General features: G+C 52.8%; 1 protein-coding gene across 1 annotated transcript in view; it reads left to right on the forward strand.

The window, feature by feature from the left end:
• Nucleotides 1–21,986, forward strand: part of COL27A1 (collagen type XXVII alpha 1 chain) — a gene marked incomplete at both ends in the record, with an annotated part of 130,912 nt that overhangs the window by 86,882 nt on the left and 22,044 nt on the right. The window contains 12 exons of the mRNA XM_084237503.1: nucleotides 1,615–1,668; nucleotides 6,854–6,907; nucleotides 7,425–7,469; nucleotides 7,553–7,597; nucleotides 7,879–7,932; nucleotides 8,637–8,690; nucleotides 9,509–9,562; nucleotides 10,797–10,850; nucleotides 12,586–12,639; nucleotides 16,162–16,269; nucleotides 21,228–21,281; nucleotides 21,406–21,513. Coding sequence (XP_084093629.1) covers nucleotides 1,615–1,668; nucleotides 6,854–6,907; nucleotides 7,425–7,469; nucleotides 7,553–7,597; nucleotides 7,879–7,932; nucleotides 8,637–8,690; nucleotides 9,509–9,562; nucleotides 10,797–10,850; nucleotides 12,586–12,639; nucleotides 16,162–16,269; nucleotides 21,228–21,281; nucleotides 21,406–21,513 — 738 coding nt within the window. The remainder of the gene's footprint in view (nucleotides 1–1,614; nucleotides 1,669–6,853; nucleotides 6,908–7,424; nucleotides 7,470–7,552; nucleotides 7,598–7,878; nucleotides 7,933–8,636; nucleotides 8,691–9,508; nucleotides 9,563–10,796; nucleotides 10,851–12,585; nucleotides 12,640–16,161; nucleotides 16,270–21,227; nucleotides 21,282–21,405; nucleotides 21,514–21,986) is intronic.

Genomic DNA, 21,986 nt, shown 5'->3' on the forward strand with positions numbered 1-21,986 from the left:
TTCTCTGGCCCATGTCCTCCTTTGGCGAATTGAGGTCAGACAAGTTAACTCTTGCCATTATTTGAGGAGGGGCCAGACAGGGTCTGGACCTCCAGTTTCTCACCTTCTCCCCCTGAGAGTTGATGACTGCACTCAATTGGGGACTGGCCAGGGCATTATGTCTTCCTGAAAACTCGAGGAGGGGGGGGACCCTTTCAACCCCACTTTATAGATGATGAAACTGAGCCCCAAAGAGTCACTAGCCAAAGTTGATGGAATAATAAGTGGTAGAGCTGAGGTTTGCACTGAGGTTTTCTGGTGGAGCTGCCTGCTCTTTCTGCTCTCTCCTGCCTCTCGGTGGAGACTTGGCTCCTGAAATTTCCCAGTGACGCATTGCGTGCCTTCTGCAGCCTGACAACCCTCTATAAAATGCTCCGTTCTCACCCAGTCTTCATCTTCCCATCACCCAGGAGTCAGATCTGTCCTTTTACTGGGCCAAGCCATGGTCCACACCCTGCTTGCCCTGCTGTCAAGGGTCCCGCTGAGATCAGCCCCTCACAGCAGTCAGGACTGCGGCTATCAGGGGTCTTCTGAAGGCTAGGGGGCGGGGGTAGAAACAGGAGCAGCAAGCACAGCCTCCCCGCTCCACCCTGCCCCGAGCCCCCAAATGGAGCGGGGCCTCTCCCTGGTATTGTGCATGCAGATGAAGCTGCCTCTTCTTTATAAAAGGAGCACACCCATTCTGAGACCAGCTGGGAGATGGGGGGCCCCTGCAGCTGTCTGAGGGTCCTGGCCAGCAGAGTTGAAGCCGTGGCCTGAGATGCATAGCTGGGCCCGGAATAGGAGGAGAGAAATTTCGCCTCCTTTCTCCCCTTCCCATCCCCTGACCTCTTTTAACTGTTCATGTGGTCATTGTTCCTTCAACAAACTTCTACCTCCTCTGAGTCTTAGGCCTACCTACATTAGGCCTGTGCAACCAGGTGCTGAGAATTCAAAGAACAAAGCCTACCCTGTGCTTTCGCTCCCTCCCTGTCTTTCCCCTGCTCCTCTTCTTGTTATTCCTTCATCACACTTGGTGACTGGACATCTTGCCAGGGCCAGGACCTGCTCCCTTCTCTTTGCCTCTCCCTCCCACGCTACACCGGCTTTCCTTCTCCCTGCCCCTCAGGGCCCTCTCCCCACCATGCAGCCTTCCCCTTTCTCCTCCCTCACCTCAGGGTTGTGGTCTCCCCTGCCCTTCTCCCCAGGGCTCCTTCTGACCTGGTCAGTCTTTTGGACCTATTCAGGGTCAGCGTGAGAGACAAAACCTGGGCACCATATTCCCCTTGCTGATGGGAGAGAAAAGGGGAAATGCATTGAAGAAGATAGCTTCATGGCAGCCCCTTGTTGTGGATTTTGAAATAAAGAAGGAAATGGCACGACCATCTTCTCACTTCCAGAATACTAGGAAAGGGTGTGAGTCCTGGGCTGCTGCTTCCCCAGGGCCAAGACCTTCTCCATGGCAGCAGCTGTCCGCTCCTTAGCACCTGCTAAGCCTGCAGGCCAACTTCATTCACCCAGGCTCCCCGCCCTGCCCTCTGTGTTGCACTTGCTCCCTAAAAAAGGGACTTCTCCAACTCTTTCTCCTCCACACAGGGCCCTCCAGGATCTCGAGGCCCACCAGGCATGCGGGGAGCAAAAGGACGCTGGGTAAGTGGGGCTCGGTCTCCTGGGGGCAGACACTGAATGGGGACTCCCTGCTTATCCCTGAGATAAGGGATGTTCACAACACCAGGCAGGGCTCCAGGCTTCCTGGGCCTAACTGGATGTGGGGACTCCACCTCCTTCCTGGCCCATTTCTGAGCACCATGTTGGCATAGATAGTCTCTGTAGTACTATTGCTTTGTTCGTTCATTGGTTCATTCATTCATTCAACCAGCATTTATTTAGCCCTACTGTTTGCCAGCCACTGTGGGAGCTCTGTAAATACCATGAAGAACAGGGCAGGCATGACCCCTCCTGCATGCCTGGCTCAATCATGTAGGTCGAACAGACCATACAAGGTCACCAGTACATTGATAGAGGAAGTGTGGGCATCTTGGGAGGCTGAAGGAGGCACCTCATGTGGGCAGGGTACCAGGGAAGGCTTCCAGGAGAGAGTGATGCTTGAGCTGATGCCTGGTTTCAGGCAGGGGGACACTTATATGGTGGGAGAAGGTGGGGCATCTCTATTTCAGGATCTCTATTAACTTAACAGAGGGGCAGGGGAAAGGGATATAACCAAGCACGAGCAGGTACCAAGCCAAGTAGGCCCTCCAACACCATAGCTAGGCATATGAGCTATGCTCCAAGGGTAGTGGGGAGCCACAGAGAGTTTTAAGAAATTTCTGGCCCAAGCATGGCAGCCAGAGGTACTGTTGAGCACATACATGAATTTTTAAAAACTTCAACTCTACCCTGTAAGGTAGGTGTTATTATTATGTCTATTTTTCCAGAGAGGAAATTGAGGCACAGAGAGGTTAAGTCACTTGCCTTGGGTTGCACAGCTTGAAAGTAACAGAGCTGGGATCTGACGTAGGAAATCAGACCCTTTTTGCCTATTGAATGCAGTCTTATTTTCACTCATGCAGAGAGGGCTGATGGGGTGGTTTTCAGTCCCCAGCTGGTATAAAGGTGCCAGGCCAGGCAGCCTTGTAATTAGGAAATGAGGTGGCACAGGTAGAGCAGGCAGTCCAGGCGTGATATCCCAGCTCCATACAGGGATCCATGATGATTATTCTCCTCTTGGCTGAGTTTCAAGTGACTTAAAATTTTCCCTCAACCAGATGGCCTGAGCAGTCAGCCTGGGAGAGGACAGATTAAGAGGCTTTGCTCCAGCCTGGCAGGGCGTCTCCCAGTGCCTGGGTCCTGGGCATCTGCATGTGGATGGAGGCTCACCTGCAGCTGCTCCCATGTTGTGTACAGTCCATCCTGCCCCAGGAGTGAGATTCGCTGAAGCCCCCTACTTTCTCCCAGATGCAAGACTCAGCCCCCCCCCCCCCACACTCTGCTCACTGAGTTTCCCGCTGTCTTCACCACCCCTTTCCAGCAGGGGCTCAAAGAATGTATCTCTGGCTTGAGCAAACCCAGACTCCAACCACATCAAAGTCTCTGGGGCTGCAGCAGCTCCTGGAGAGCCCCTCCTCCTGCTGAGTTTGGCAGGAATGCAAAACTTGCTGGGTCTCTCCCCTGGGTCTCCTGCCTAATAAGCCACCCTTAGCCACTTCACAGTTGGGGTAACTGAGGGTGAGGGACTCAGAGAGGTCCCCACTGTGCCTGTGAAGGAGCTTAATTCTGGACAAAGTCGTGTTCAGTGTCTTGCTTGCCCTCTGACCTTAACAAAGCCTGTATTCTCTGGGCCTCAGTTTCCCCATATGTGCCAGGGGTAACAGGCTTGCAAGGCTCTGCCTGTTCCTCTGCCCAGAAGGACAGTGGGCACTGCTGCTCCCCCACCCTTCTGCCCTGGAATGAATGAGCACTGCCAGGCAGGGCCAAGAGGAGGCCTCGGGCCTTCCGCTCAAAGCTGCTGGCCAGGGTCTGATTCCACAGGTGCAAACTAAAAGAATGTGGGTTCAGGAGTCAGACAGATATAGGGGCCTTCCCTTATACCCTCCCAGTTTCAGCTGTGGTACCTCAGGCCAGTTTCTTAACCTCTCTGAGGCTCAGAGGGAGTTTTGAAAAGCCAGAATTTGAACCCAAGTCAGCCAGATGCCCTCTTTCCACCAGTGCCGGTGACTGTTCATCAGTGTGGGACGAGCTCCCCGTCACGGGGTGGGGGGGAGGGGGGCGGGGAGGCATGCAGGACAGAGCTGAGCGCAGCCAGCTGCAGAAGACAGTATCTAAAATCCCTGTTATCTGGGAGACTCTGCCAGCTCCCTTGGCCATCCTCCTCGAGGAACAGTGAGGGTGTGAGGGTGTGAGGTTGGAGTGTCTGAGAGGCTGGACTCTGTTCCCATGAGTAGGGCCTAGAGCCCAGCCAACCTGGCCTCGACTCCAGCTCCTCCTCTTGGACCTTGGACAACTGACCTCTCCTCCCTGGAGCCTTCCTCCTCTGTAAAATGGGTCAGCACAAGGCCACCTCCTTAGATGTCATGGGGATGCAACCCTTCACTAGCGCCCCGCACGAGGTGAGCCGCTGATCCGGCAGCCATGTGTGGGGTATGCGTTCACTCCTCTCCTTCATCCTCCCCCTTTTCACAAGAGCTGTGATGGGCCAGATTTTCTGTCCTGGGCAGGGGCTCCTTCCCACCAAGCCTGACCCCAGCCTGCCTGGCAGACAGCCCCAGCTGCGGCTGCAGACATCTTCCTGGGGAGTGGCTACCAGAGAGCAGACATGTGGCTCTGATAGAAATCCAGGCCTGCCTCCAGTGGGCAAAGAGTGAGGGATTGGGGGCCGGTCACAGGGAAAGGAGGACAGAACTGGAGGAGTCTCAGGACTAGCTGTGCAGAATGGCCGGCAAGGCTTAGGGGGTGTGGCTGCGGGCTCCTCTCCCTGCACAGTGGAGGGAGAGGGAGCTGGCCCATAGCCTCCTCATCCTTCCAGATGGAAAGGTGGTCCTGTTTCTCCCAAGTCAGCCCCAGCTTCTCTTGAGTGCTCTGGTATTCCCAGGGCGCAGCGGAGTCACCCAGATAATAGGGATTTTAGACATTATCTTCTCTAGCACACAGGTCCCTCTAGGCCCTGCCTTGTACCGCCCCCCATTCCTGGTAATGGGGAGCTCACTCACTGATAACAAGGAGCAGGTAGTGGGGGGAAAATTGACATCCAGCTGACTTTGCTCCAAATTTTTCACATGCTCAAGATGAGGTTTGAGCACTTACTTGCTGTGTGACTATAGGCTGTTTCCTTATTTATAAAATGAGGACATTGGCTTCCACTATTATTGCTACTGCTGCTGTTGTTATTATTAATATGATTATAGCTCACTTAACCTTTCTCCCAGAAAAGCTCAGCTTTCTAAGGTAAGCAGGGTGCCATGTGATTCAGCCCCAGCCCTCCACCCCCTCGGGGCTCCCCTCCAGTCCCAGAGCTGTCCCTTTCCAGGGTGGATTGTGTTTCCGGTGGAGACAGCACTCAGGGACCAGACACCATCCCTCAGGAGGGGAGATGCCCACCCCTGGGCTCTGCCTCCATCCTGCTTCCCGAGACCTGCATGCCCCCAACCCCACCATCCCCTGTCCATGAACTAGGGTGATAAATCTAATACAGTGTCTGACAGTGTCCCCAGAGACTGAAGCTCAGAGAGGGGATGGGGCTTCCCTGGGGTCAGACAGCAAGGACTCACACTCATGCTCTCTGCTCATACCTCACTGTGAACCTGTGAAAACTCTCAGCGGCTGGGCTGGTAGGCACATAACAAGAGCTGCCTATCCTGAGGAAGGGACTGGACCTTGCCATTCCTGTGTCCCCACCCCTGGCCTGCAGGCACTTCCTCATGCCCTGTGCTGAGATGCCTTGCATTGTCTTCTGCCTTGAGAGGTGACTTCTTGTCACCATTTCAGAGGTGAGATAGTGAGGAGCAGTGCCCTGTCTCTTTATTTCCTAAGCACCACAATTTCTAGTTCTGCACCCCCAGTTTCCTGGGCCTGGGCCTGGAGATGCTGCTGACACACTCATAGCTGAACCCCTCAGTGCCGTGGCCCCCTGTCCTGGCTGATTTGGGAAATGAGGTGCTCTTTAAAGCTATGGGGTGGAGCTGAAGCAGCTAGGAATTTTCACTTTGAGGAGCTCAATTATTCATTCAGAATTCCCTTATATTGAGTATAATTGGTATATGATACCAGTTTCAGGCATACGGTATAGCGTGAGACCATCCCACCATACGGCTGGCTAATCCCCCTCGCCACACATGTTCACAGCCCATTTTGAATTTCAAATGACTTCTTGATGCTGTCTTCTCCTCCCTTATCATGGCCTACCCAGGCACTTCCCAGACCCTGTCATTTGCAGCTGGCCCTCCATGCTCCCAGAATGCGGAGATTGCCCTCCTTCACAAGACCCTCTTTGTCTCCCCAACATGGCCTCTTCCGACCACCACACTGTTCTCCATGGGGACCTTTTCCAGGAGACCCCACCCCATCTGCATGTCTGTGGGAGCCCTCCTGGAGGGGACACGTGGAACAGTGGGTTGAGCCCTGGAGGGATACTTCTGTGCTAAGTGACCTTGGACCAGTTACTTCCCTTGGCTGGCCTGTGTTCCCATTGGTTCAAGGAGTCAGGGTTGGGGGGTGCCCCAGAGGCCCCCCAACTCTCAAAAGACCAAGGCTCCTGTCTCAGGGGTCACACCTGAGCCCAGAGCTCCAGGGAGCAGCTGCCTGACCTCTGCCCTGCTGCTGTTCCCTGATATCAGGAGGCCCGATTAGCTTGCACAGCTGGCTAAAGAGGGGGCTGCACTGAACATCTGGCCACACGGAGACCCCACCCTCCATAAGTCCTTCTTGGTCAGTTTCCACCAGGGCCATTTCTGTCCCCGCCTGCGCTCTGGGAAGACAGACCTGGCTGTCGGACTTGGTCACACAACACTGCTCTGGCCCTTGGTCTCCACGCCTGGGCAGTGGGTTGGCTGGCTGACCCTCCCACGAGGGCCTCTTTCAACAATGTTGCTGGTACCCTCCTAGCCCCCATTCTGAATGTTAGGGCCTCTAGCTGATTCCACTTGTGCCAGTCCTTCTGCAGATCATCTCAAAGGGCACACGGCACAGGGGGACTCAGCTCAGGGGGAGAGTTTGGGAAGGGGAGGAGGGAGCCCCAGGCTAGTGGAGGGAAAGGCCGGAGGTTCTGGGCAGTCCTGTTCTCCTGGTTCCCAACCCAGGGGAGACCACTGCTGCCCACTGCAAGCCCCTTTTCTTATTCCAGGGCCCCCGAGGACCAGACGGACCAGCTGGGGAGCAGGGGTCCAAGGGCCTGAAGGTACTGGACCCTGTGGCCTGCCTTTCCTCACCCCTCCATGCTGAGCCAGGAATCCAGGGACCAAGGCTCACACCCACCCAGCACCAGGCCCTTGGGGATAGCAGGCACCTCCTGAGAGCTCCTGCAAACCTCCGAGCTGGGGGCAGGGCACTGGAGGAGCATAGCATAGTGAGAGAAAGAAAGTGTGTGAGCAGCAAAAAGCAAGGACAAGAATGAGGAGGAACCACATGGTCCTGGGCCCTCCTGGGCCTCCACAAACCCTTCCTGGCTCCTGAGAGCCAAGGCTGCTTCAGGCGCCATCCAGAGAAAGGGGAACTGGCTCTGAACCAGAGCCCCGCGACTCTGGTGAGCCCCCTCCTTGCTGGGCCTTGGTTTGCCCACCTGTCCAATGGGGAGAAGGGTGGAAGCCTTGAGATCTCAGGGGTCCCTTTCATCTCCCATGGGAGTGTGTGTCCTTGTTCCGTGAAGGGTCCTCCAGAGCATCTTCTCCCACCTTTGCTCACTTTGCTTCCTATAGGGCCCCCCAGGACCACAGGGCAGACCGGGCCAGCCTGGGCAGCAGGTATGTCAGACAGAGGCTGCCAGCCCCTCCCCGCTCTCTGCTTTGTGATATGTGCCTCTGTCAAACCGCAAATGTGCTTCCAGGGTGCAGCTGGTGAGCGAGGGCATTCAGGCGCACGAGGCTTTCCCGTAAGTCACACAAGTCCTTGAAGGTCTCCCCTTGGGGCTCAGGGGGAGGGACTGGCCCCATTAGCCACGTTCCTATTCTACGGTGGAGACTCCAAAGGGTCTAGTTGCCCACTTTCTGCACTGACGACCCTGTCTCTTCCCCTAGAACTCAGTCTCCCCATTTGTCACATGGTATAAGGTGAGGTTGGCATCTTCATGTACAGGGAGGGCTTAGCTGAGGCTCAAGTTACAGGCAGGGCAGGCCATGGAAGGACTAAGGTCACCTTTGTTTTTCTCTGCAGGGCATTCCTGGTCCGTCAGGGCCCCCAGGCACCAAGGGTCTCCCAGGAGAACCGGTAAGTGTCCTTTCCTTCCCTCTTTGCATTTTTGTACCTGTTCAGAAGGTCATCCCCGTAGTGGGGGGCATCATATGGTAGGAGGGGGAGGATTTAGAGAAGGACAGGGCTGACCTCCTCCTCCCAGGTGGCACCCCTGGATGTGGGGAGAGCACTGGCCAGGAGAGGAGCTCAAGGGCGCTGGGTTTGAGTCTAAGTTTGCCTTCCAGCCTCAGTTTCCTGACCAGTAAAATGGTCCCAACCTTGCCATCCTGTTGTGAAGTTGAAACAAGCAAATGTTTCTGGAGTGCTCGGTGTGGGGAAAGGCAGAGGGCATGGAGCACTTAAGTCTCCAGGGAAAGAGAGAGGAGGAAAAGAATAAACTCACAAGGTGGCAGGTAGATCCCAGGTGGATTCCAGGTGGAGCCAAGGTGGATCTCAGGTGGACAGGCATTCCAGGCAGCAGAATGGAGTGAACAAGTCTCAGGAGGTGGAAGGTTTCTAAGCAGGAGTGGGCCCTGCTGAGTTTTAGGTGGATGAAGAGGAGAATGTGAGGATGGATTGGAGGGGACATGCTGGTGAGGATAGAGCTGCAGACACCAGAACCCTCATCATGGGCGGGTTCCGGAAACGAGTTTCCAGGTTCCACATCTAACCCTCCAGACTGCATTATCCAGCCTTAGGCTGGCTTGTCCCAACTGTCTGTGTGCCTATCTATCTTCTAGGGCCCTCAGGGACCACAGGGGCCCATTGGCCCTCCAGGAGAGATAGGACCTAAGGTGAGTGTGGCAGAAAGAACACTTGTTCGTCCCATGATGCTGATGAGGAGGTATCAGTCCTTCCCAGTGCTCCTCGGGGGTTCCTGGCCCAGCTGTGTGGTGTCCTGCAGAGACTGGAGGTAGATTCTCTGGCAGTGAGGGCAGATCTTTCCTAATGGCCTGGGTTGAGGAGCTGGGGTGCCAGGATCCTCAGGGGATGCTGGCAGTGCCTCTTTTTCGGCACCAAAGAAAGCAACCAAGCCCCACTCCTGCCATCATCTGCTGGAACGTCACCCCAGCACCCAGGTTTGACTGCAGATCCAGCCTCGTAAGGTCATGTAGCAAGGAGCTCGAAGGGCCTTGAATAGCCTGCCTTTTCCAGAGAAGAAACTGAGACCTGGGGTTTGTGCACTGGCTGCAGCTGTGCCAAGGGTGATAACTCAGGACCCCTTCCCGCCCTTGTCATCTGGCCCAGCAGCAGAGAAGTGCTGGGATTACTCAGCCCCAAACACAACATTCGTTGGCTTCCTCCCCTGTCGTTATGTGAATCATGAAATTTTCCTCCCTGTGCTTGCCAAGGGGCTCCTAATGTGGTAAACCACACTCGTGGGGCGGGAGAAGGCTCAGTAGCCTCTGGGAAGCCCCAAGGCCTAGTCAGCCTGCCTCCCACCCCAGCCCCCAAGTCTCAGCTGTAGCTCTGAGAAGTCTGCAGTTACTCCCCAGCTCTGTCTTTCATGCTGTGTGACCCCCACAGGTCCATGGCCCTCTCTGGCCTGCCTCAGCTATCTCCTCCCTTACAACCTTGGGCTCTCGGAGGGACCAATGACATTTTCTTGCAGGGACCTCCAGGTGCTGTGGGAGAACTGGGCCTTCCCGGGGAAGCTGGGATGAAGGTAAGAGGGGATGAAAGAAGAGAAAACTGGCTTGTTGAAACCAGTTCCCAGCTGGTGGACACATCCTCCCCTCAGAGGAGAAATGGGCTTTTCTTGTGTCTGGAATAATGGAACCTGTGTGTTTCTGACTAGGAGTGGGGCCCGCCTGTGGCTTCAGCAGAGTGTCCTGCAGACCATGTTTTCTCTGTCAGCTGCCCCTGCCCCCACACTGAGCAGCTGCAGCCCCTGGCCTCTAGAGATACCATCTGCTTTTCAGCACCCAGCTCCTCATTCCCCGTGGGGAAACAGACGCCCATTGATACCTGGCTCTGGGGAGAGCCCTCTCCCCATTTTGCTGTTGGGAGAAAATGCTAGTCCCAGGCAGCCCCAGAGCCTGTAAGCCAAGCAAGTGGTCAGAGGACATTGAAGCAGGGGGAGTCCATTAAGGGGCCTTGGGACTTGAGACAGGCCACCCCAATCTGTGCCTGAGTCTCCTTTTAGACTCATTCAGAAGGGACTGGACCCAGACTGGGATTATCTGTCTTGGCTTAGTTCCAGAATCTTTTGCTCAACCGCAAAGAAAACCACCCCTGATGTGAAGCAGATAGAAGTAGGATCGTCCCATGGGCAGGGCTGTGGGCTCAGAGCTGGGCTCCTCCTTGAGCTCTGGCCTTTAGCGAGGAAGTTTCACTTGGAAACCCTATAGGAGAAAGACCCTTTTTGGGTCCTGAGGTGGGTGACATTGACTCTGGCTCCTTTAGGGTCTCATCCTGGTTTGGGTTTCTCCCCAATGCTCTAGGGGAAAGTAGTGAGTTGGTGAGCCACAGACCGCCCTCCAGCCTCTGCTACTCCCCAAACCACCCAGGTTTGGCTCTTGAATCTGTCCCTCATTAGCCTCGTGAATTGGCACTAGATGCTTAACCCCGTGGTCCCCAGTTTCTTCACTTGTAAAAGAAGATGCCTTTCTTTGCAGTGTTGTGAGAATTAAATGTATGAAATGAGAAGATTCTTAGAACCAGGCCTGGTGGGTATGAGCTGTAATGTCGGTGTAGACCCACCATGGCCTGGCCTAATGTGGACATGGGACTCTGGAGGTCATTTAATCACTTCTCCTTGGTTCTTGGGAAAAGGGCTATTCCCCAGCACCTCCTTCTCCTTGCCCCTGAAGCAGAGCCAGTGGAACAGGAGGAAGGTGTGTGGGGAGGGCTGGCCAGGCTCTACCCAACTCCATGAACTTATGTTTTGCTTCTCCTAGGGTGACCTTGGGCGGCTGGGCAGCACTGGAGAGCAGGGACTCATTGGGCAGCGGGTAAGTCAAAATGAGTTCATTGTCCCTGGAAAGTCCGGGAGTCTTGGGGCTGGGGGAAAGGGCTTTATGCAACCTCCCTGAGCCTTAGTTTCCTCGTTTATAAATAGACCATGAATCTCTGCAGCCCTGTCCAGTCTCTCTTGCTAGACCAACGTGTCCACAGTTTGAAAGATGCTCTTCAAAGGCGAGCATTCAGTGGTCAAAGTATTTTTGAGATTAACAGTAGTGTTTTCAAGGCTCTGAGAAGGCCTGCAACCAAGAAATTGGCTCCTTTGGGATTAATCCAGAGTCTCCAAATTTATTTGACCTCCAAGCACTTTTACTGAAAAACTGGTTATCATCCTTTGAAACTGCTCCAGGGAAGGTGGTCTTCTTCTTTTCCTAAAGAAAGCCACAAAGCTTGTCTTTTTCCTCTGAGCAGCTTTAGGATATCTGGTCCTCCTCTCAGTGCTCTGGTTTATAGGGTCTCTGCCTGAATGGGCACCCCCAGGCAGGCATCCTCTATCAATTTACAGGTGAGGTATGAGAGGGAGCTAGTGTGGGTCCTGATTTATGGTCCCTCATTCAACTCTCATTTCTCATCTTTCCTCTTTTCTAATGCCTCATTAGTCCAGAGGCTCCACAAATTGAATTGAGACATAGAATGAGAGGGGAAGGCCACAAGGTAAGAGAGGATGAGCAGGAAGGCCTGAGATGGAAAACCTTGCATGTCAGTGAAGATTGATCAGTATAGTCTTCTTGGAGTATTATATTAAGAAAGATCCTCAGGAAAGAGCATGAAGAGCATTCACTTGATACCCACTGTCTACCAGGCACTGGGAGCACGGCAGTGGGCCATAGAAGGCCTGCCTTCATGGAACTTCATTTTAGTGGATTGATTAGTGATGTCTGCCATGGGTACAGAAGGGGCAAAATCTATGTTTCTGGTGTCCCTGCACCTGATGATTTCTGAAACTTTTTCCTGCTCAGATGCTGAATTACTGTGAATTCTAAAAGCAGAGACAAACCCAAACTTAATTCACCCCCCAGGAGTCCAGAAGGCATATCTACAGCCAGAAAGGCAGGCAGAGAGCCCAGCTGAGGGTCAGACAGAGACCCTTACCTTTAAGGGTTATTGGTATCATTCCCGGCCTGCTGGCAAGAAAGTCTGAAGGCTGGCCCCACTTTCCACAACTGAAAAATGAGATTCCACTAAGGAAGTCCATGGAGCTCATTCCACTTCCAGGAATAATATCTCAAATGGCTACCGTTTTGGGGAGGTGCTTATATTGTACCTTGTTGCAAGCCCTTTGAAAGCCCCATTTTCAGAAGAGAAACATCTGGTGTTTGCTTATGGTCAGGCCATCAGTGAATGGGAAGCCCAGTGGGGATGTTATAGCCTGTCTGCCATCAAAGTCCTTCTTAGCCACTCAGCCGTGCTGACTCCCCAGCCAGCCTGGACACAGGTGTCTGGGGAGGCTCTGTGACTAGAACCTCTAACCTGTGACCTCATGAGCCCCACCTACTCTACCCTTGGGGGTCTGCTTCTCCTTTTGGGAGAGCGAAGTGGGTATTCTACCCTCTTGCTCCTCCATCAGTGCAGACATTGTTTCCTGGGTACCCAGTGTCTGCCAGACATGACAGGACCCTAGTGCCTGGAGGTGGGGGTGCAACTTGTCCCTGGGTGCAGGGAGGAAATAAAATAATGCTAAGGCCCCCTTGCCAGTAACGTCTCCATCTTCCACCACCCTTCTAGGGAGAGCCAGGCCTTGAGGGTGACAGTGGCCCTGCCGGGCCTGATGGGCTGAAGGTAAGTGTCCTTCTTAGTGCAGAGTCTGGGGAGGGGGTGGTTCTGGACCTGATTCAGCCTGTGCCCCCACCACCCTTCTAAGACATGAAACTTCTCCCCAGAAGGACTGTGTTCCTGAGAATAGACCTGTGGCCTCCATTGAGGGCAGGGTGGGTGAGGGTGAGTCCTGTTCAGCACCAGCCCCCACATATACTCCCCAGAGCCCCCAAACCTGGTCAGGTGGAACTGGGGACCACCTCAGCTCCCACTCCACACTGCTACCCTTCTTGAAAGTGCAGCTTCTCTGGGCTAAGGGTGATGCCTGAATGCCACATTTATGCCAGTTCCAGAGCCAGAGGCTTTGCTATCTGTTCTCTTCCAAACACCCTAAAGCATCAGCAGATAGTCACTGTCCATGACCTGTATGGAGGGCTGGTCACAATTGTATCGTGTACTAAGCTGAGCCCTTATATGTCTCCCCTCCAACAATTCCACGGCATGAGTTCTGTCTAGAGATGAGGATATTGAGACTCAGCAGTTAAGCAATTAAGCTAATAATTGGGCCAAGACCTGACTCAAGTCACTCTTACCACGTGCCCATTCTAAAGATGAAAGACTGAGACTCAGAGGGAGGCAGAAGAATAATTGTCCAGAGCCTGTGGGTGTGAGTGGAAGAAATTCAAACGCAGGGCTGCTGGCATCAAAGCCTGTAGGCTTAACTTAGCCTTAGGTTTTCTATAGATTCATCTGTCAGCCACAGATGCTGGAAACTTAAGGAGGCACAGGGGCCCCCCTAAACCTTGGGGAAGGTGGGCACTGCTTTCCCACTTACCAGCCCCACCTCCAGCCCAGTCTGTTCTTGGCCTCCATCTCTAGTACAATAGGCAGCCTTTCCCCAGGGCTGACCTGTCATATTTTGAGTAGTTTCTCCAGCCAGGGTCCCTGAAGCCGTACCTTGGGGTTCCCTGATACCCATATACTCACCATGTGACCTCAAAGAAGCCTCCCTCTTCTCTGGGTCTCAAGTCCTTCCTCTCCAGACCTTTAGCCCAATGTCCTATCTGAACACTTGCTCTGAGTCTGTGAGTTCTGCTTGTCTAGAAGAGGTCTAGCTGGCTCCCCACCTGCCATGTTTGTCCTTCAAGGATGAGAGTGTCCCCAGTCTGCCACCTGCTGCCTTCCCTCCTTTTCAACCTCGGTGCAAACCCTGGTACAACTGGGTCCTGGCTGGACTAACCCAGCCCCAAGGACCCCTCCAAATCTTTGCCAAGCACAGGCTATGCTGTGCGGTGACTCCGAAGAACATTCTGGCTGAAATGTTTTATGTGCTTACTGCCTTAGGAGCTTTACGTACATGAACCAGTTTCATCCTCCCAGTAATCCACTGAGCTAGACTCTTCACTATCCCCATTTGAGAGATGAAGAAACTGAGGCACAAGGCAAGGTCTGGCTGCACCACCATCCTCAATTTTGTGGCTCTTCGGTCATGGCATCTTCCTCTCTCACTCCCTCCAAAGCAAATTCCACCCCAGTTCTTGGCCAGCATAGTCGCACGGCCATATGGCATCTTCTCTGGTCCTTGTATGTATACCAGAATCACCTTCATGGGGAAAACATCCTCTTGGAGATGCACTTTATAGCTCATGCCATTACTGCTTTGAACCCTCCAGCTGACCCTCCAGCTCATCAAGATGGCTTGGCAGTGGCCCCTGAAAACAACCAATCTTTATCCAGAGCTCGTGCCATCTCTGCTTGGCTGCTTGCATGGATTATCTCTTCCAGTCCTCACACAGACTCTGTGATGGTATCTTTTGAATGAGGAAATTTTCCCAGGGTCACGTAGCTCTTAAGAGCTGAGAGCAAGACCCCAGGGGTGAGGGAGGTAGTATCCCCTGAGCAGAGAGTCTTGGAAGCAGAAGGAGCCAGAACCCTGGGTTCTCACCCACACTCTGCCACTGACTTACAGGTGATGCTGGGATGTCTCCACCTCTCCCAGGGCCTCAGTTTCCCCATCTATAAATTCCATGGTTCAATGAGGCAACTTGTAAGGCTCTTCTGTCCTAGGATTCTGAAATTATAGGATTCTCCAGGACCCCCAGGGTCCATTGAGTACAGGAGTCACAAGGGCCCCAACTGTGTGGGAGCCTGGGCCATGAGGGTTTGGGTAGTCCCTGGAACCAGAACCCCTTGCTGGAAATCACCCCGGCCACCAGGCCAGGCTGCCAGCCTCTGACAGCTAGGAGAGCAGGCAAGAGGGCACTCCTGGAGTCAGGGCAACCTGGGAGAGGGTCATCAGGGTCAGTGCTTAGAATCTTGAGAATCTTGGTGGGCAGGAACCTCAGAAACCACAAGGCCCAGCCTTTCCTGGTCACCCAATCTTCCCTGTGCTGACCTACCTCATCCTAGTCTGGGTCACGTGTATGGGAATGTAGAAACTGCCCAGCACACCCCCACCCCCACATGTAGAGCCTGGGTCCCAGCGGGAGCAGCCTATGGGGTGTGCTCTCAGCCCCCCTGTTCCCAGGCCCTGGCTCCCTGCCCCCCACATCCTTTCTCCTGGACATGCATTAGCTAATCAGCATATCTCATAAAACATGGCACCTAGAACATGACTGGCAAAGACACCCTGCTTTCCTATACCTGCTCGCCCATCCACAACTTCCTCATACCTGCAACCTTATACCCTGTCTCTCAGGTTTCTCTGCCTTGCCCCTCTGCGGCCACTGCCCACGCTCTGCCCTCAGAGCCAAGAGTACCAACCCATGCCCTGTCCTGCCAGAAGGTGGCCAGGACACGGCCAGTGCTTGTGTGTCAGCCGCCATTCACCCACCAAGGAAGGGCTCTGCAGCCCAGAGAATGGGAACCGCACAGGCAGACACAGGGGAGGACATGCTCATGATGGAATCAGACACTAAGACAAAATAAAGATGGACTCACAAGTCCAGTTGCATTGTGGTCTTAAGGCTTAGTTTGTAGTGTCTGTTTGATCACATAGGAAGTGATCATACACTGCTGATTGAAAAGATGGTCAAAAGCTTTATTGCCTTTGACCAGTTGTTCTGCTGCCTGGTCCAGAGCAATCAGACCTATTATTCCTACTCTTCTTATTCTTGTTGTTGGCGCTTCTCATGTAAGCAAGAGTTGAAAATGCAACTCCAAAAAATGGAGAGTTCATTCTGAGTGACAGAACTGGGTGGATTTTTTCACTTATGAAAAGTTCCTTCAGTTCATGCAGACTTGTCCTCTCGATGTCTACTGGGGTGACATAGCCCCAGTCCCCCAAACCTGTCCCCTTCCTGCAGACCCCATGGGGTGGGTGTGGCCAGCATCTTCTCTTCCCTGTGAGCCACTCCCCGCCCCCAGCACAGGCACAGACATCAACACTTGCCAGTGGGGCCCTCTTGGGTGCTGGGACACCACTAGGGAATCAGGGGGCTAGTCAGCTCACAACATCCAAATGAAGCCCTGAGGTCTGGGGCTGCCTCTGATGATCCTGGTGCTAATTTCTTTTCTCTCTCCCCTCTTCATACCCTTCCAACCCAGGGGGACAGGGGTGACCATGGGCCTGATGGTGAACGTGGTGAGAAGGGCCAGGAGGGGCTGATGGGTGAAGATGGGCCCCCTGGGCCCCCTGGCATCCCTGGTGTCCGGGTGAGTATGCAGGGCTATGTGCTGGCACTTGGGGCTTCTGAGTGTCAGTAATACGCTGACATGTTCAAGCAGTTGGGGGTAGATCTTTTAGTAGCCACTGCCTTAGGATCCTCTGCTGTGTTCCTTCCTCCACATGGGAATTACCCAGAGAACCACTAGCCCTCCCCTGCCAAACCCTCCATGGCTCCCAAGTGCCTTCAGAGTAACATCTGTCTCCTTACCTGGCAGCTGTGCCTGTACAAACCTGGCCCCTGCTGACCTTGTCCTGTCCAATCCCATGTTCAACCACACTGAACTTCTTCCAGTTCCTTGGGCAGGCTGTAACTCTCACCCATGATCCTTTGTATATAGTGTTATCTCTGTCTAGGATGCTCTCCCTTGTTCATTCCCCCGACACCTGCTTCACTCCTCTTTGGCCTACTGTCATCATAGATACCCCTCCTCCAGGAAGCCTTCCCTGATTCCCAGCTTCCAGGCCACCCTTATCCCCTAGTATATAGTTTGGTCCCACAAGGCTAAGGAAGACCTTCCTTGTCTGGTTTATATTATATCTCACACCCAGCCAAGTGTCTGTTTGATTACATAGAAAGTGATCAAACACTGTTGATTGAAAAGATGGTGAGAAAAGTTCTCCCCTTCTATCCTAGCAGAAATGTGTTTCATTAATCCACAAACACTCATGAACATTTTCCATGGCCAAGTCCCCTGAGATTGAAGTGTTGAATCAGAAAGCATCTCTGATTTAAGCATCTTAAAGGGCATAGAACCTGGTGGGGAAGGGAAAGAAACAGTCCTGTTTCTTTGTGGAATATTCCTTCTTCGATACTGATAGCCATTCTCTGAGATTTCAGAAAGTTAGAGAGCTAAAGTAATTTGCTCAGACTTGCACAACTAAGAAGAGACAGAACTGGGGATTGAACTTGGCCCTGTATGACTCCACACATACTAGCCCTCTGCTCTGGCATGGCTGGAAGCCAGACCCGGCTGGGAAGCTGGTGCAGGCCTGATTTTAGAGTGTCTAACTATTAGACTGATGGCTTGGGACTTGACTTTGTGGTGAGGGGAGCTGTGAAAGGAATACCCAGTTCAGCATGATGTGTACATGTGACCTGGACATGCTGGACTGGCTCATTTGAACTTGGGACCAGTGCAGGTAAGTAGGCCAAAGATATAAGCCCCCTGGGACCCCCCTTGAGTCAGCCAGGTGTTGAGATCTCATACCTCTGCTTCCAGCCCAGATCCCCATTATGCTTTTCATCCCCCAAGATTAGCTGCCTAGTTTCATTCAGGCCTGCTCTCGAGACCGTTCTTGCCTCCTGGGTATTAAAATGACTAACCTAGGATGGATCCAACTTAGCCATCAAGATGTGGCTGTGGGAAAATATTTATTATTTAAAAATAGAAATGAAGTGCTAATCCCCTTAATAGTTGCAACAGTGTAAACTCAGCAAACAACTAGAAAAGGAGTCTCTTGGTCAGACTTGCCAGGCCAGCAGGCCTCCCCCGGCTTGGCCTGGCTGTGGGGACGTGGGCCAAGGGGAATTTAGCAGGAAGGGTGCTGGCCTGATTCTCCATCAGTGACTTGTTTTGTGACTTTTCACTTGCCCTGCCTTCTCTGGTCACACCCTTAGAATGATGAAAGATTTAGAAGGGATGTGTGCTAAGATTGCTTTGATTTCCAATGTTCAGGGGACCTTTCTCAGGGAGTTGTTGAATATTATGATGGGAACAGAGTGGCATATGGCATAAATAGGACCTAGAGGCCAAAGGTTGAGTTCTGCCTGGAACACCCACTCTCTTTGTGACCTTGGGCAAATCACTGCCTCTCTCTACGCCTTGATTTTCTCATCTATAAAGACCAGTGTAACCTTGGGTAGGAAGGCACTTTATAAAATAAACCCGAAATATAAAAGATTGTGTTTTGAATTTGGAGAAGGAAATGGAAGCTGGTGGTGGTAGTGATGGTGATGATGCTGCTGCTGGTGGTGATGGGGATGGTGATGACAATGGTGCTGATGGTGATGATGGTGGAGGTGACAGTGGAAGAAGTGGTCGTGATGGTGAATATTATACAACAATGCTCGTTGGTGGTGATGTTGTCTGTGTGGAGGTAGTGGTAGTAGTGAGGGTGATGATGGTCCCTGGCGATGGTGGCAGTGGTGGCAATGGTAGTGACACGTCGGTGGTGGTGATAGATCAGGGTTAATGTCTTTGTTTTACTGTCACTCTTAATTTGCATATACCAGAACCAGAAAGAAGTCCCTTGGGACCAGATTGAGTGTGTGTTGGGTAATAGGCAGTGAGTGTCTTTGGTGTCAGGGTTGCAGGACAAATATCTCCCTCTCTGTGGCCTAGAAACAGTCAAGTATTTAAAAATAGAATTTTATGAGCCATCAGGGCCTTTCCAGAAACACATCTATATATATGGATGGGGGCCCAGCTGAAGTCTTCATCACTGCAAACTCACCCCGCTGGCTCCTCCAGCCCTTGCACAGGGTTTCCCACACCATGGAGGATGCGCCCAGCTGGAGAAGGGAGGGCCCATCACGCAGGTGGTCGGGCAGCTGCCTGTCCTGGGGGAGACTCCCATCTCCCTGGCCCTGTGCCGAAGGCTGCAGCCCTGACTCATTTCTCCTGATAAGGAATCATCCCCTGCAGTTGCCTCAGTCAACCAGCAGTCCAGTCCCAGAATCATGATTTCACATTTGCCTGACCGGGAGCCCCAGAAACAAAGGATCTACAATTTATTTTAACCTGGCTGAGTGACCCACAGAGAGCACCTTCATCTCACTGAGCCTCAACTTCTCTAGCTCTAAAATGGGTCAAATAACCCCCTCCTTCAGCTGTATGTCCAGAGTTGAATGAGATGCCATGCAGAATGCAGGCCCCATGCCTGGCTCGCAGCTGAGGCCTTGATGATTGTTAGCGTTTTTGTACTGAGGAATAAAAGAGCTTGAGGTTTTCTAGTCCAGTGCTACCCAACAGAAGCAGAAGCCATGCTACAAGTAGAATTTTACATTTCCTAGTGGCCACATTTAAAAGTAGAAAGAATAGCAGTGAAATTGATTATGTAGTATATTTTTATTTAGCCCAATATATGCAAAATATTAACATTTCAGTACATAATGTTGTATAATATTAACTTTTCAATATAAAAGTCAGTAAGATATATTGCATTTTTTGGTACTCTTTGAAACCCAGTATGCAATTTACCCTTCCAGAACATGTCAATTCAGATGCTAAATTTTCATCGGAAATACTTGCTCTGAACTTGAAACTATAGATTCATATTTCCAGGTTGTTCCAAACATTTTAAGTTTTCCAATGACTGAATGATCAGCTCTTAAATTTAATTTTTAAGTTAATTCAAGTTAAATTGAATTAGGAATTCAGTCCAGTCCCTCAGTCACAGTGGCCACATGTCAAGTGCTCATAAGCCCCGGTGGCCAGGGGCTGCCTTAGGGAATAGTGCAGGGCTAGTTTAAATCCTTCATGTCACAGGTGGGGAAACTGAGGCACAAACAAGGGGAGGGACTTTTCCAGGGTCTCATGAGGACTCAAGCACAAGGATGTAGGGCAACCTGCCCTGGGTCCTTCCAGGGCTGACTCCTTCCTCCCTGGGGGCCTCAGGTGGTCTGGCGGGCGCTTCCCTTTCAGACAGTCATCTTCTCCACCCTGTTGTGTTCTTTGAGCAGACATTTCTCCCTCATGCTAAATCAAAAGTGGCCTCCCTGTAATTTTTGTCCACTGGCCACCCCCCAGGGCAACTGTAGACAGGAATCGAGTAGCTCTGGGCTTGCCCAAATGTTTCCTTGTTCCTCTGGGATTCCCTCTTTTCCTTCCTCCATCACAATTAGTGCTTCCTCTTAAATTGCTTTGTCTATTCCAAGGTGGGACCATCACCTCCTTCATCCTACAATATATACCTCTGTTAATGAACCACAGGGATTGAAAGAAACGTGTGCTTTAGTTTGCCAAGAACATGATATTCTTTCCAGCTCCCTTTGAGGTTTAGGCCTTGAAGAGAGTGTCCTCTAGGGGTAGCTGGGACACACTGCCTGCCCTAACCCAGAGTTGCCCTGGAAGGGGACTTGCTCTGCTATTTCTCTCCTCCCTCTCCCTCTCTGATTCTCCTCTCTTACACTCACACATGTACACTTACATGACTTCACTCACCCCTGCTGAGCTGAGTTTCCCTGACAACTATGGAGACAAACCTCATGGCCTGCCCCCTTCCACCCTGGATCAGGGCAGAGCTGGGCAGCCTTTGGAGATGCACTGTGGGGAGAGGGCAGGACTGTTGAGAGAACAGACTGGGCACCCCTGCGGGAGCATGGGGGAGAACAGCTGACTTCCCAGCACAGTCTCCACTGGAGGAGCCCCACTAGCCGCAGACCCTGGGAGGAAGGCCCTGGGGCCTCAGGGATTATCAGCATCTCAGACATGAGGGGGACCTAAGATCTCTGCAGCCTGCCTCATGCCATCACTAGATGCCCTGAACCTTGGACCTGGACTCAGAGAGAACTGCCATTGAATCAAGGTCCTGTGGGATCTGGCTAGTGGCTGCACTGCTGGGAAACTCAACAGTCTGAATCTCCAAGAGGGGTCTGAATAGGGCCTCAAGTTCAGGGTGGCTAAGATGGTGGAGAAGCAGGTGGCTCCTGGAGAGCTCAGTACAAAGTGCTGCTCCAAGGGGGCCAAACAATTTGTGCATCACTAAGTATGGGCACATCACTGTATCACCAGGCTGCACCCCCAGCTCTGTGAGCAAATAAGACCACTGGGAGGAAATTAGCATGGGAGGCTAGGTCACCAGGTCACACTCAAGGTCACACAGGTATTGGATGTGGAATCAGGTTGCTATCCAAGCAGCTTACCCCCAGAGCTAGCACTCCAAGGCTCTGTGACCCTGTCTCAGTTTTCTCTCCTCATCTTTCTCTTTTCCCTCCACCCTTCAGGGACCTGAAGGAAAGCCAGGGAAGCAAGGCGAGAAGGGCCGGACTGGAGCCAAGGTGGATTCCCTCCTCCCACCATTGCCCCTGCCCCCCCCCCACCCTCTCCATTCTCCCTCCCCCCTCACCCCCTCTTCCCCCTGCTCTGGGGTCTGGTGACAGCCTGTCTCTCCTCCCGATGCAGGGTTCCAAGGGCTACCAAGGACAGCTGGGTGAGATGGGCACCCCTGGAGACCCTGGACCCCCCGGTACCCCAGGTCCTAAAGGTTCCCGGGGCAGCCTGGGGCCAACGGTGAGAACTCTTTGGGTCAGGTAGGGTGGAGGGAGCCCCAGAGCAGAGGGGCAGAAAGGGAGGCGCTTCTGTGCTGTTGTGGCCCGCCCAGGCTGTGGCCGATCCCCTGGTTGTCCATTGTCCAAGCCCCTTTTGAGTCATGGATTCCTTTGGGGAACTGCAGAAGCTACAGCCCCCTCCCTGGAAAAGTCCACACAGTGTTTCTTGCCATTTGGTCTTTGACATCCTCTCTAGACCCAGATCAACAAGCCCTGCCGTGGGGGAGAGTGAGGGAGTGTTTTTACTGAACCACGGGTTTTCCCACTGGAAATAGATTCATAAGGATCGAAGTAAATCTGCAGATCCTGGGGTGACTTAGGGTGTCCCGGCCATGGCTGAGGAAAGAATCAAGGAGGTTGACAGCTGCAAGGGAGGAGGAGATGTGGAGAGGAAGCAAGGAATGGGGCAGATGAGGGGTGCAGCAACTCCGAGCT

The sequence above is a fragment of the Talpa europaea genome (genome assembly GCF_964194135.1).
Source record: "Talpa europaea genome assembly, chromosome: 7".
NCBI classification, from domain to species: domain Eukaryota; kingdom Metazoa; phylum Chordata; class Mammalia; order Eulipotyphla; family Talpidae; genus Talpa; species Talpa europaea.